Source organism: Rhinatrema bivittatum, chromosome 14, assembly GCF_901001135.1.
Source record: "Rhinatrema bivittatum chromosome 14, aRhiBiv1.1, whole genome shotgun sequence".
NCBI classification, from domain to species: Eukaryota; Metazoa; Chordata; class Amphibia; order Gymnophiona; family Rhinatrematidae; genus Rhinatrema; species Rhinatrema bivittatum.
The window spans coordinates 56,390,830-56,404,629 of record NC_042628.1 but is presented as its reverse complement, the minus strand read 5'-3'; the positions used below and the strand labels follow the sequence as shown (position 1 = coordinate 56,404,629).

At 46.6% G+C, this 13,800-nt stretch overlaps 1 protein-coding gene across 1 annotated transcript in view; it reads right to left on the bottom strand.

Annotated features, from left to right (window-relative positions):
• LOC115076043 (urokinase plasminogen activator surface receptor-like) overlaps positions 1 to 6,844 on the bottom strand; it is a 40,204-nt gene extending 33,360 nt beyond the window's left edge. Inside the window, exons 1-2 of the mRNA XM_029577131.1 lie at positions 6,412 to 6,844; positions 5,778 to 5,891 (exon numbers count right to left, since the gene is read on the bottom strand). Coding sequence (XP_029432991.1) covers positions 5,778 to 5,891; positions 6,412 to 6,460 — 163 coding nt within the window. The 5' untranslated portion in view covers positions 6,461 to 6,844. The remainder of the gene's footprint in view (positions 1 to 5,777; positions 5,892 to 6,411) is intronic.
• Between the last annotated feature and the right edge of the window lie 6,956 nt (positions 6,845 to 13,800).

The following is a 13,800-nucleotide window of genomic DNA, read 5'->3' as shown; positions in this document are numbered from 1 at the left end:
CTACCAGAGCAAGAATCGGAAAGGACCAGAAATCCAAGATCAGGGTAATTGGTACAGATAACTGAGGGGCTGGAGAGGTTGTGCCCCAGTTAAGGACCCCTACTGAACTCGGGCCTGGAAGTTTCCTGGATGGATAGGGCAAGTCTGTAGATGGCGGCCAGGTGCTCCGCAATACAGACACAGACCGGTTTGTCTCCGCCGTGCTCTTCTGGTGTCATCCGCCCACGACCCAACTACATGGGCTCTTCCATCTTAGCCACCATAATATCCCTGCTTGGAGCGGGGTTGGTAATTGGTGGCAAACGGGATCGAACCCAAGAAGGTTTCTTGGGCATCCGACTCTCCCGGTGACGCTCTTGGAGATGGTGGTCGATTTGGCCTGCCAAGTCTATAAGGTCTTCAAGAGAGGAAGGGAACTCCCTTGCAGTCAACTCATCCTTCAGCTGCGAGGAACATCCATCCAGGTAGATAGCTCAGAGGCAGTCTTCCTGCTAAGCGAGCTCAGTAGCCAAAGTCCGAAACTCGATGATATAGTCAAAGAGACTTCTTTGACCTTGACGGAAATGTAGTAAATTAGTGCTTGCCACGGCTTGCCACCTGGGATCATCGAAGGTCAGTCGAAACCAGCCACAAACTGAGTCAGTTCCTTTAACAAGGAATCCGAGCATTCCCATAGGGTGGAAGCCCAAGCCAGCGCCTTCGAGGCGGGATAAGATGAAGGTGAGTTTAGTCAACTCGTCCTGGAAGAAGGAGGGCTAAAGAGTGAATTGCATATAACATTGGTTAATAAACCCTCTGCAGGGTCTGGAGTCACCATTGAAGCGCGGGGGCGCTGGGAGGGCCAACAAGGCTCGAGGCATCGATGGAGATGGCTGTGGATGAGGAGGAGCCGGAATAGAAACTGGATTATTAGTGAGGGCATCAAGCCGGGAATGAAGGCGATCCATGGAGGAGGCCAATGCCTCAAGGAACTGCTGCTGTTCTTGTACCTTGGATGCCAGGCCTGGGCACCAAGTCCATGGCCTTTGCAACCTGTTGCGTCGGAGGTGGACCCTTGGGCTAAGGTGGGGTTGACGCAACCTGTAGGTGAGGACCTACAGGTATCCACCATTGGCAGGTGGAGTGGGCTGATAGGCAGAGGCCACTGGAGCTTCACCTATACCAGCCCTCATTCCCCGCGGGTTGAGTCTTTGGATGCCGAGGCCGGCAGGACTTATGTGGGCATTGAGGTTGAATAGTAAAAGAGATTGGTTCAGCCCAGAGACAGCTGGTGCTGGATGACATGGTCCTACTCTGGACTGGGTTAGGTACTGGAACTCGGGCACCAATGGAACAAAGGCTGACTGGGGGCGCTCGAGCAAGGGTAGGCCGAAGCCTATTAAGTCCACGTCCAGGGAGTAGGCTAGGAGAGGCATCAAATGACAGGTTTAGATCAGGGCCAGCGGCAAGACAAATGTCATGGCAAGCGATGCTGATATCTGATCATGGAGAAGTCAATAGCATTAGTCAATCGAAGCAATGGTCTGGATCACGGAGAAGTCAATAGCGTTGGTCAATCAAAGCAATGGTCTGGGTCTGGAGGTAGGCTGTAGCATAGTCGGGTGTAGCAGAGGTCTGGGTCTGGAGATAGGCTGTAGTTTAGTCAAGCATAGCAGAGGTCTGGGTCTGGATATAGGCTGTAGCGTAGTCAGGCGTAGTGGAGGTCTGGGTCTGGAGATAGGCTGTAGAGTAGTCGGGCATAGTGGTGGACTGGGTCTGGAGACAGGCTGTAGCATAATCAGGCGAAGCGAGGTCGAAGTCCGTGCAATCAATCCAAAGCATAGGCAGGGCAGGAATGTAGAGAACAGGAACCAAGAATAACAAGGATCGTAAATGAAGGGTAGAGACGAATCTCTACAGCAACGAGTACTCGAAAAGCAAGGAGACCTGTTGCACAGGCAACGCTATGGAGTGGCCTGAGCATAAATACATTGAAGAGTTTGACGTCATCATGCAAGGCCGCAGCCAGGTTCCCACCGCGGGCCTTTATAAGGATCAGTAATGCCCGTGTGCCTAGGGAGAGGTGCGGGTAGTGGCGTCTCTCCATGGGCCACGTGGAGAGGCCTGATGAGCAATGGTATCCTGACCTGAATCACTGGGGACTATGGCGGAGCCGGAGGCACCGGGGGAGACCTAAGGTTGGAGCTGGTTGCCCACCGCCGCTAGCAAGGAGGAACTAGAAGCTAGAGTCCTTGTAAGAACGTGAGAATGCCGTGCCGCAGGTCTGCCGTGGATGGCACGCTTAACACAGTCTTGACATTGACTGTCATCAGCCCCAGCTCTGTCATTAGCCCCCAAACTGTTATCATCACATTGACTATCATCAACCCCAACAACATCAACCCCAATACTATAATCAGCCCCAACATTATCAACAGTTGTTTATCAGCACAGTGAAGCATTGGTGAAAAACAAAAGAAAGACAAAACATTTTTTGATAAATTCAGTGATACAAATAATATATATTGTACTGCATAAAATGTAAAGGATAATAGGTATAATAATAATAAATATTTTAATTTAAAATATACAATACATAAATCACAAGCAACCAGCTGAATACAAAAGCACAGCTGAATACTAAAACCCCACCACAGCCATGTTCATTGTGAGTTTGTCCCTAATGCAGGTAGCTTGCTGGAACATAGTCATGTTGGGGTTTCAGCGTTACAGCTTTTCTATTAAACCAATTACTTGTGAGTTGCTACTGCATTTTTATTTATCCTTTACATTTTATACAGTACAATATATAATATTTTATCATTGAATTTATCCAAAATACTTTTCCCTTTTTTATTGTTTTTCCACCACTGCACTGTGCTGTTCAGGTGGTCTGCCTCTCTCTATGCTTTTTTCTGTTTAATTATCAGCAACACTATCATCACCATCTTTTTTTTTTATTATTATTTATTTATTGAATTTTTCAAATAATGTACAGAACAGCAGTTCTAGAATGTGACTACATAATCAGGATTAACAATATAAAGAGACAAATTTTAAATCAAAAATATCAATTTTTCCCTTTGTGTCTCTGTCTATAGGAAATTGAGAGACCAAAATGTAGTTTTATTTATTTTATTTAAAAACTTTTCTATACCGTTGCTAAGTTAAATACCATCGCAACGGTTTACATGTAGGCACATATTTAATGAGGGTAAAAGCGTACTATAGTACATTCTAACAGGTGCCGTTAAAGGTTCGGTTACAATATATCATTAGACATAGACATTTCGCGAAGTAGTTCATGATCAGTTGTACCAAGGTACTTACACAAGTAGTTTTATCACACATAGTATTACAGTTATGTTTGTTGTGGTGTAGAGTTCATAGACTAATCTATTGTAAAGTTCTACTTACTATATGTCTGTGCCTTTCTGTTTTTTCCTGAATAATTTCTCTCTATTCTTTTGTCTCTTTGTAAAATGCTTGTTTAAAAAGCCATGTTTTTAAACTTTTCTTGAATGTCTTTAGATCACTTTGTAGTCTGATCTCTGGAGGCATTGTGTTCCAGATTATGGTTCCTGCTAGTTAAAGCAGAAATACTAGGAAAATACAAACATGCATAATTTACATATTGCTTCAAAATTAACCAGTGCCTTTAAACTTAAAGCCATCCCACCCTTGGAGTTTAATTAGAGTGGGAATCCAGATACACTCGTAGTTGTTCAGGTTCTCTAAATATATATCTTGAATTCTGATGGATAATCAGGCAATAACATGGGTAGCGGCGCATATACTTAGCCCCTCTCGCTAGAACTTCCTCTCTCATAGCTATAAATCTTCTCCTTTTTATATGGGTATTCTTGGTTATATCTGGAAACACTTTTAATGGATATCCATAGAATTTTTGATACTGATTACGAAAAAAAGTTCTCAAGATTAAATCTCTATCTGACGAAGTAGCAAACTGCACAAAAAGGGTAGCTCTTTCTTCCACAATTAGTTCATGAGATTTTTCCAATATGGATGTCAAATCGAACGAGACATTCTCCTTCTCATCCTGTCCTTGGTTCTTCCCTTTATCAACTTGAGGTAAATAATATATTCTAACAATTGTTGGCATTGCCTGTTCAGGGATTTTAAGTATATTCTGTAAATAACTCTTAAACAGTTCCCGATGTGCAAGTAATCTCAACTTAGGAAAATTGAGTATTCTTGTTTCTTCTTAAGTATTTTTCAAGATTTTCCATTTTAATCATCTGAAGATTTTCAGATTTGATCAAATTTTCTTGGATTTTTTCCAACTCTGCCACCTTTTGTTCAACTCCAATGATAGTGGATTCAATTTTTTCAACTCTATTTTCTATATTCAGATGTTTTTCAATACTTTCTTTCACTAATAATGTCAATGATGTTATCGACTTTTCCATGGATGATATAGCCTTCAAGATTTCTGCTAAAGTTACTTTAGTTGGATTAAGTTCAGAGACTTCACATACTACTCGTATTTCCCCTTCTCCCCTGCTCTCCTCCAAGGGCTCACCTCTTTTCCCAGCTCGATGCTGTGCTTTGTCTACTAGGCCCCTGGAGCCTGTTAACTTCGGGCTCTCCGAAGGCAGTGTACGTCCGTCACTCCTTCTCTGGATGCCTTCCTCCGAAGCCGTTTTTTCCTCCAACAGAGCAGCTGTAATCAGGTGTGGTTGGCGCGCCTGGGCTCAATGATGTTTTGACGGCCAAGGGGCTCAGTGTCTGCTCTCTGCTGAATCCACCAGCGACCCCTCCCTCTGGCGATGGTTGCACTAGTCTGGCAAAAACCTCCTCGATCCGGGGCTGCCTTGAAGTCGGAATCGGAGTTGAGGTAAATTCTCTTATTTTTGCTTTGCACTTCGTATGTGGCAATATACCACAAAAGAATTCCAAGGAAATAAGAAAATTCAGGAAATTTTTAACAAAGCAAAGAAAGTAAGCTCTGGAGCTCAGCGTTTGCCATTCATTCCTCAGCGGCCATCTTGGTCTAGGGTCACTATCATTGCCATCTTAATCTCCATCCTCTTCACCATCATTGCCAGTGGCAAAATAAGCCAAAAAAGGATTAGAATCTCCATCATCATTATCTTCATTACACCATTATAATCCTAGATATCATTAGCAGCAGCATAATTATCAGCATCATCATTATCACCATTATTGTCTGTATCACCATAACCAGCATTGTAACATCATCATAGATTATTATCACCTTCATAACCTTCACTATCATACTCAACCTTCACTATCATCATTATCACCATCACAGTCACCGTCATCATCAAATATCACCTTCACTATTATAACTATCACCATCATAATTTTTACTATCATAGTCACATCACTGTCACCATCATAACCTTACTATCATCCTCATGATCATCATAGTCTTCACTCTCATCATTATCACCTTCCTATCCTTCACTATCATCACCATCACAGTCATTGTCATCATCAAATATCAACATTATAATCTTTACTATCATCATCATCATAACTTTCGCCATCACCATCATAGCCTCCATTATTACCATCACAATCTTCTTCCCACTGATACTTGAATCATTATCCTAATTCTTATCATCCTATATCCACCACTGTTTTTATTGCCATCATCCTGACCATTAGCAGCAATATAATTGCCATATCCACCTCACCTCACCTTCTTATCACCATATCCAAGGGGTGGTCAATCCCTGCTAAATCTTATGAGTTATGGATGATGAACAGGAGAGAAAGAAAGAAAATGGGGAGACAGAAGAAGCACTTACTGATATAAGTGTAAGCTCTCCAGATGCAGGACGTTTGCTGCATATAGCATGTTCTCACGGTCTCCTTGCAGTTGTAAGGTGGCCCAAAGCACTCATAACAGTCTAAGCTCTTTCCTGAAAAGACAAAGTTTTCTGTCATACCTTTATTTCGTATTCATTGAATTTTGGAGACCCCAATATAGAACTCCAAGTGAGTTTCCAAGCTGACAGTTGTCTCTTAACATCCAGTTGATATGGCCTCTGGTTTTGTGCATTGGATCTGGGTACTGGATATTAAGCTCTTATAAATGGTTTTTTTTTTCCTCAGTCTGCATTTCCCATGAGAATAATGCACAAACTATGTCTTAGACTCTACACCAACCTGCCTGCAAGCAAAGGCAACTCAACCCTGTATCACAGAGAGCTCAGGGGCAAAAACCCGAGATACAGTAACTGCCGAGTGGAGAGGACGCAGGCAGGGGAATGTTAAGAGCAATAAATAGGAGTTGCTGAGGAGAGAGACGGGTGTAGCTGGGTTACAAAGAAAAGAAAAGAACTGATCTAATAGAAAAAGAAAGAAGAGGCAAAGAAAAAATAGTGCAGTTAAATGAAAAGCAGAAAATCCCTTTCCCTTTGCCATCAGTTCCCCAGCTACCTGTCTGCAGGAGGGCGCAGAGAGCCAGGAGTCTCCAGACCAGCGTCATTTCCCCAGTGGTTCATCAGGCTCGGTCATCCGTCATGTCTCTGGGAGCTGCTCCCCTCTTCCTCCATTCCTCCTGAGGGCGCTACGAGAGCCTCCTGCCTCAGGCTGGCTCCACTGTACGTCACATATACGGACTGCAGCTGAACCGGTTAGGCAGGTTGTCAAAAGATCCAAGCAAACGAGTTTTCTCGAAACCGCTGGGCAAGGTTAGTACTGTGAAAGTTACTGAAAGCATACTGTGATAACAGCAATCATGTTAATTAGAATTACAATACCAAGAATTTAAACTGTATATCTATTTTATGCCTCTATGCAGCCACCTCTGGGGTGGATGTCATTGAAATCGTGGGCTCAGTGTGCTGAGGAAAACAGAATGTTAGCAATTATTAGGAAGGGAATGGCAAATAAAACAGTAGATGTCATAATGCCTCTGTATCGCTCCATGGTGAGACCACACCTTGAATAATGTGGTCACCACATCTCAAAAAAGATATAGTTGCACTGAAGAAAGTATAGAGAAGGGCGACCAAAATGATAAGGGGCATGGAACGGTTGCCCTATGAGGAAAGACTAAAGAGGTTAGGGATGATCAACTTGGGGAAGAGATGGCTAAGGGGGGATATGATAGAGGTCTACAAAATCATGAAAGGACTTGAACAAGTTAATGTAAATCAGTTATTTACTGTCTCAGATAATAGAAGGAACAGGGAGCACTCCATGAAGTTAGCAGGTAGCTCATTTAAAACAATTCTTTTTCACTCAGTGCATAGTTAAGCTCTGAAATTCGTTGCCAGAGGATATGGCTATGGCAGTTAGTGTAACTGGGTTTAAAAAAGGTTTGGATAAGTTCCTAGAGGAGGTAGAGCTTATCCATAGCCCGACCCACCCGGAGTCCCACTTCGGGAGCCTCCCATTCACGCAAGAGCAGCAACTTGTGCATAGGATGAAAGGGCAAAGCGCTTACCGGGGCCCTGAGTCTCGGCAGGACCGGGTCCATATCTTTGGGCAAAGAGGCCGTAAAGGTATCCGCAGGGGGCCCCTCCAGCCCCAATTCCTGGAGGACAAAGGGGATGAGGGGCTCCAACTCCTCACACTGAAACATGCGTAGAACTCTAGGATCGTCCCCCTCCAGGGGTGGGAGGGTGCTCACTAAATCTGAAGTGGGATCGGGATCCGGAATAACTGGGGCCACCCGCACCCAAACAGACCCCCAGAGGTTCTACAGCAGGGCAAACAGGTAATGGCACGGGGCGCGGAATTTTTGCCGGGGGGGGGGGGGGGCCAGGGGAAGAGTCCTCCTCCTCCTTCTGCAAGCTAGCCAAATAGGATTTATGCAGGAGTAGGACAAATTCTGAGGAAAAACGAGCCTTGGATTTCCTGGAGGGGGGGGGAGGGGGCTAGGGGGGTCAGGGACCACATCCTGGGGGGCCTCGGGGCTCAAATCAGGGGAAAAAAAAAAAAAAAAAAAAAAAAAAAAAATCGCAAAATTCTGGCTCCCCAGCCCCAGGCAGCACTGAAACGGGAGCTGCAGAAATTCCCAAAATGGCCACCGTTCCCGGGATTTGCCGACCCGGGAACGGCCTGGCCATGCGCTGGGGGTTCCGTCCCCGGGCTAAATTTGCCTGCCCTGCCGAGGAGGGGCCTTCCTCACCCGGCAGGCAGGCTGAGCAGAGCCCCTCGCACAACGAGGGCTCCCCACACGCTAGGCAGGCTGCTGGCCACGGCATCCTCAGTGAAGAGGAGCCGCACGCTGAAGAAAAAAAAGTTAAAAATAGAAATGATTGGCAGCCCTGCCAGCAGGAGCGGAGGCAGGGGAGTGAAGCCTGCACGCTCCTGTCTATCTGGCTGCCGTTTCGAATCCCAGGACAAAGGTTTAAGAATTCTTATTAATTTTTTTTTTAAAACCCAAACTGAGCACAACAATGGAGCACCATGCTCCCTAGGCAGCCGAGGGTGGGGGGGGTGGAGATGAACGACTGGACCACCAGCCTCGGTCCCCACACCTGGAAGCAATCACGGACTCAGGCTATGCTCAGCACAAGGGGCAAAGCCCCCCTGAGTCCGGCAAGAGCTAGGAGCCGGGACCGTCTCCTGCACAGACTAAAAATTAAACTCTTTTTTTTTTTTATTAGAATCCCTAAGGAATAAGTACTTGCTTGATCCAAGAAGAAAAAAGAAAGCTGACTAGCCTAAATCAGGAGACCGAAGGGTGAGCTGATCCACCTGCTGGAGACAGACAAATACTGAAGGGCTGCAGGGTAGGCTCTGTCCTCATATAGGATACCCTTTCAGTTATCTTGCCAGAAAAGATGAAACTGGGAGACCAGGTTGTCCACTTCATTTTTTTTCCAACATTGAACGCAGGAAAATTGGTTCTTACCTGCTAATTTTCATTCCTGTAGTACCACGGAGCAGTCCAGACTCCTGGGTCTTGCCTCCCCTCCAGCAGATGGAGACAGACGTTTTAACAGACTCCGTCCTATACCCCTGAAGTGCCACCTGAAGTCTGTCAGTATTACACTGTACCCAAGCAGAAAAAGATTAAACCATAACTTCCAGTGAAACCAAACTCCGCCCCCCCCCCCCCCCCCCCCCCGAAGAGCAGAGGGAATGAAACCTTGTAACGTACTGAACGAAATCATGCCCATATTCTTACTCGGTAAAGGGGGGCATACAGTATAACAGTCGATAAATCTTCAGAATATGAATAACCACCGGCCAAGCGGACTCTGCCTCTTCCCATGGGTGGGACTCTGGACTGATCTGAGGTAATACAGGAACAAAAATTAGCAGTTAAGAACCAATTTTCCTTTCCCTGTACGTACCCAGATCAGTCCAGACTCCTGGGATGTACCAAAGCTTCCCTAACCAGGGTGGGACTAAGAGAGTCCCGCTCGGAGAAAACTGGCCCCGAAGGAACCGTGCTCTGGAGCCCGGACATCTAGACGATAATGTCTCACAAAGGTATGTGTACATTTTCAGGTAGCTGCTCTACAAATCTCTTGCAGCGACACCAGTTGACATTCTGCCCACAAGGCTGCCTGTGACCGAATAGAATGAACTTTAAGTGACTGGAATTGGACAGCCCTGCACAAGGTATGCCAACACAATGGCTTCCTTTAGCCAACGTGCAATAGTGGCTCTTAGGGATGTGCATTCGTTTTGAACGAATGCGCAATCCGCAACGTATAGGTCCCTATTCGTTGCATTTGTCGGGTTATGAAACGTATGGTGAACCCCCACGAATGCAACATATCATTAACGAATAAACCACCCACCCTCCTGACCCCCCCCAAGACTTGCCAAAAGTCCCTGGTGGTCCAGCTACCGGTGCCATTGGTCGGTCCCTGTCACATGGTAGGAGCACAAGATGGCGCCGGCCGACCCCCTGAAAACGGATGTAACGGATTTGGGTCCTGACGAATACGAATACCGAATCAAACGTATCCGTCCCTGCTGCACATCCCTAGTGGCTCTTGAAACGTTATGACCCCTCCTGGGTCCACTCCACAGGACGAACAGATGGTCCGAGAGATGGAAATTATTCGTAACCTCCAAGTACGCAACAACACCCTCTTTACGTCCAACTTCCTTAACTCTCTACACTCTGGAGTAGAAGAATCCAGGCCCGCGAAGGAAGGGTACTCCACTGACTGATTCAAATGAAATGAGGACACCACCTTCAGGAGAAAGGATGGAACTGTTCTTAAGGAAACTCCTGCTTCTGAAATCCGTAAGAAAGGCTCCCTGCAAGATAAGGCCTGAATCTCGGAAAGACACCAGGCCGACGAAATAGCCACCAGAAAAACTACCTTCAACGTCAGATCCTTTAGGGTCTCGCATTTCAATTGTTCAAAGGGAACATTACAAAGGGCGCGGAGAACCAAATTCAGCTTCCACGAGGGGCAAGGGCTCCAGACCGGAGGATGCAAATGCTTAGCTCCTCTCAGAAACAAGCCACATCCAGATGAGAGGCTAGGGACCCCCCTGCACCTTGCCACGAAAACAACCCAGGGCCGCCACCTGCACTCTTAGGGAATTGAACGCCAACCTTTTGGCTAACCCTGCCTGCAAGAAATCCAGCACGTCCGGAATCAAAGCCCTGGTCGGATGCACTCTGCGTTCTAGACACCAGGATTCAAACACCCCCCAAGCTCTAACGTATGCCCTGGAGGTAGAGATCTTACGGGACTGTAAGAGCGTGGCCATGACCAAATCCGAGTAACCCTTACTCCTTAATCTCCACCTTTCAAAAGCCATACCACTAGACAAAAGCGATCTGCCTTTCCAAAACAAACAGTCCCTGATGCAGGAGATCCTGAGATGGACGAAACCTCAGCGGACCGTCTACCGCTAGATTCAGGAGGGTAACCGCAAACCACGGGCAACTCAGCCACTCTGGCGCCACAAGACTCGCCTTGCCTGTATGAACCTCAATTTAGCGAAGAACCTTGCTGACCAATGGCCACAGCGGAAAGACGTACAACAGGATGTCTCTTGTCCAGGGGAGGACCAGAGCATCTACCCCTTCAGCCCCTGGCTCCCATCAGCGGCTGAAAAACCTGGGAGACTTGGATTGTGGTACGTTGCCATCAGGTCCACAGTTGTTCTGGACCAGCAGTCGCACAGAAGATGGAAGGCCTCTTCGGAGAGTTTTCACTCCCCTGGATCCAACTGGTGGTGGCTGAGAAAATCCGCCTATACATTGTCCACTCCGGCAATGTGAGAGGCCGCTATCCTGTACAGGTATTGCTCTGCCCAGGTGATTAAGAGCTGAGCTTCCATTGCCACCAGATGACCCCTGGTTCCGCCCTGATGATTGATATAAGCCACCATTGTCACATTGTCAGAGGGTACCCTCACTGATCTCCCCTCGACTAAGGGAAGGAGTGCTTGGAGCGCTAACTGAACCGCTCTAGTTTCCAGTCAACTGATCGACCAGGAGGACTCTGCTGTTGTCCATTGTCCCTGCACCACCATCCCTCGACAAACAGCTCCCCAGCTGGAGAGGCTGACATCAGAGGTCACTACTGTCCAAGCTGGAATTTCCAAATCAACCCTCCGGCGTAAATTGTGTGGGGAAAGCCACCAAAGAAGACTGGAGCGCGCCGAGTCTGTCAGTGGCAGGAGAAGATGGAATCGCTGGGAAAGGGGGTTCCACCATGAAAGCAAGGCCGACTGAAGAGGACGCATATGCGCAAAGGCCCATGGCACCAGGTTGAGAGTGGAAGCCACTGAACCCAGGTCCTGCAAGTAATCCCAGACCCTGGGACGAGACATGGATCACAAGGACGAGACATGGATCACAAGGAGAGATGAGCTTGGATAGCCTCTCCTCTGTCAGATAAACCTTCCTCAAGATTGTGTCGAATCGAGCCCCCAAAAACTCCAAGGACTGGGAAGGAACCAGGTGACTCTTCTTGGGGTTGACCACCCAATCCAGTGAGCTCAACAACTGTAGCACCTTCTGAACCGCTGCCCTGCAGAGATGTTCTGATTTTTCCCAAATCAGCCAGTCGTCCAAGTAAGGATGTACCAGTATCCCCTTCTTTCGCAGGGCCGCTCCCACCACCACCATAACCTTGGTGAATACTTTGGGCGCTGTCGCCAGACTGAATGGAAGGGCGTAAAACTGGAAAAGATGTCCCAGGATTGCGAACCTCAGATACTTCTGATGATCCAGATGTATAGGTATGTGCAGGTAAGCTTCTGTCAGATCCAGGGATGCCAAGAACTCTCCCTTGCGAACTGATGCTATTACCGAGCGAGGAGCTTCCATCCGAAACCGAGGTACCTTTAGAATGCGATTGACCCTTTTTAGATCGAGAATGGGACGGAAAGTGCCCTCCTTCTTGGGCACCACGAAGTAGATGGAGTAGTGCCCTTGTCTGAGCTCTCCTTCGGGTAACGGAACTATGGCGCCCAAGTCCTGTAAGCGCTGCAGAGTGTCTTGCACCACCTGGCATTTTTGGTAGTACATGCAAGGGGAAACTATGTAATGCTTGTGGATCGGGCGAGCAAAATCTAAAGCGTAGCCGTGCTCTATTATACCTAGGACCCATTGATTTTATTTATTTATTTATTTATTTAACAGTTTTTTATACCGACATTCATAGTAAATTACCATATCGGATCGGTTTACAATTTAACAAAGGGAAAAAAAGGGAAAAAACTAGAGTAACAAATTCACGTAAACGAAAGATAACAATAAGTAGGAATAAGTCAAAGTTACAATCAACAGGGGGAGAGAACTTGGAAGCTTGCAACAAGCTGGAAAGAAGATAGGCCGGTAAAAGAAATTTTACCATAGAGTGTACAGGTTAAAAACTTAAGGATGGTGCTTTAACCTGAATGTCTCAGAGTCCATTTATTTTTTCTTTGAGAAACGGAGTGCCAGACCGGGTAGGAATGAAGGCCGACTAGTGATTGTCTGGTGGTTCAGGGAAGGCTTGTTGAAAGAGCCAGGTTTTAAGTCTTTTTCTGAAAGTTAAAAGGCATGGCTCCAGTCTGAGGTTTGATGGGATACTATTCCAGATCGATGGGCCTGCTATCGAAAAGGCTCTGTCTTTGGTCGTAGCGAGGCATGTGGCTTTAGTGGGGGGAACATTAAGAGTGCCTTTGTAAATGTCTCTAGTTGGTCTGATAGAGGAGTAGAGTTTGAAAGGTATTTCCAGGTCAAGTTGAAGTTGATGATGGATGGTTTTATGGATTAAGGTGATTGATTGTATAGAATTCTGTAATTTACTGGTAACCAGTGTAGGTTCCTGAGAATTGGTGATATGTGTTCGTAGCGGCTGGTACTGGTTAACAATCTTGCTGCCGCATTTTGAATCATCTGCAGAGGTTTAGTAGTAGATTTGGGAAGTCCTAGTAGAAGGGTGCTGCAGTAGTCTATTTTGGCGAACAGTAGCGCTTGGAGGACTGTCCTGAAGTCTTGGAAGAATAAGAGAGGTTTAAGTCGTTTTAAGACCTGTAATCTGTAAAAGCAATCTTTCGTTGTTGTATTGACCATTTTCCTTAGGATCTGTGGTTAAGTTAGTCCACTCCTCTAGAAAAAGGGATAACCTTCCCCCTATCCTGGGAACCGAAGAGTGGACCGGCCTCGCTTCATTGTGCGGACTTGGGACCCTCACAGGACTGAGGGGCACCGTCTCTGGCAGGGCGGCGGCCTCGGAAAGACTGATTCCACAAAGATTGGCGGCTGGTACTCTGATGAAACGACGATCCGGTGGACCATGAGGAGCGAAAACGGCGATTCCCCCGAAATCTCACCCGCTGTCTTCCAATTCTTGCCCAAAAGCAGTTTTCCATTGAAGGGCAAGGAACCAAGCTGCACCTTAG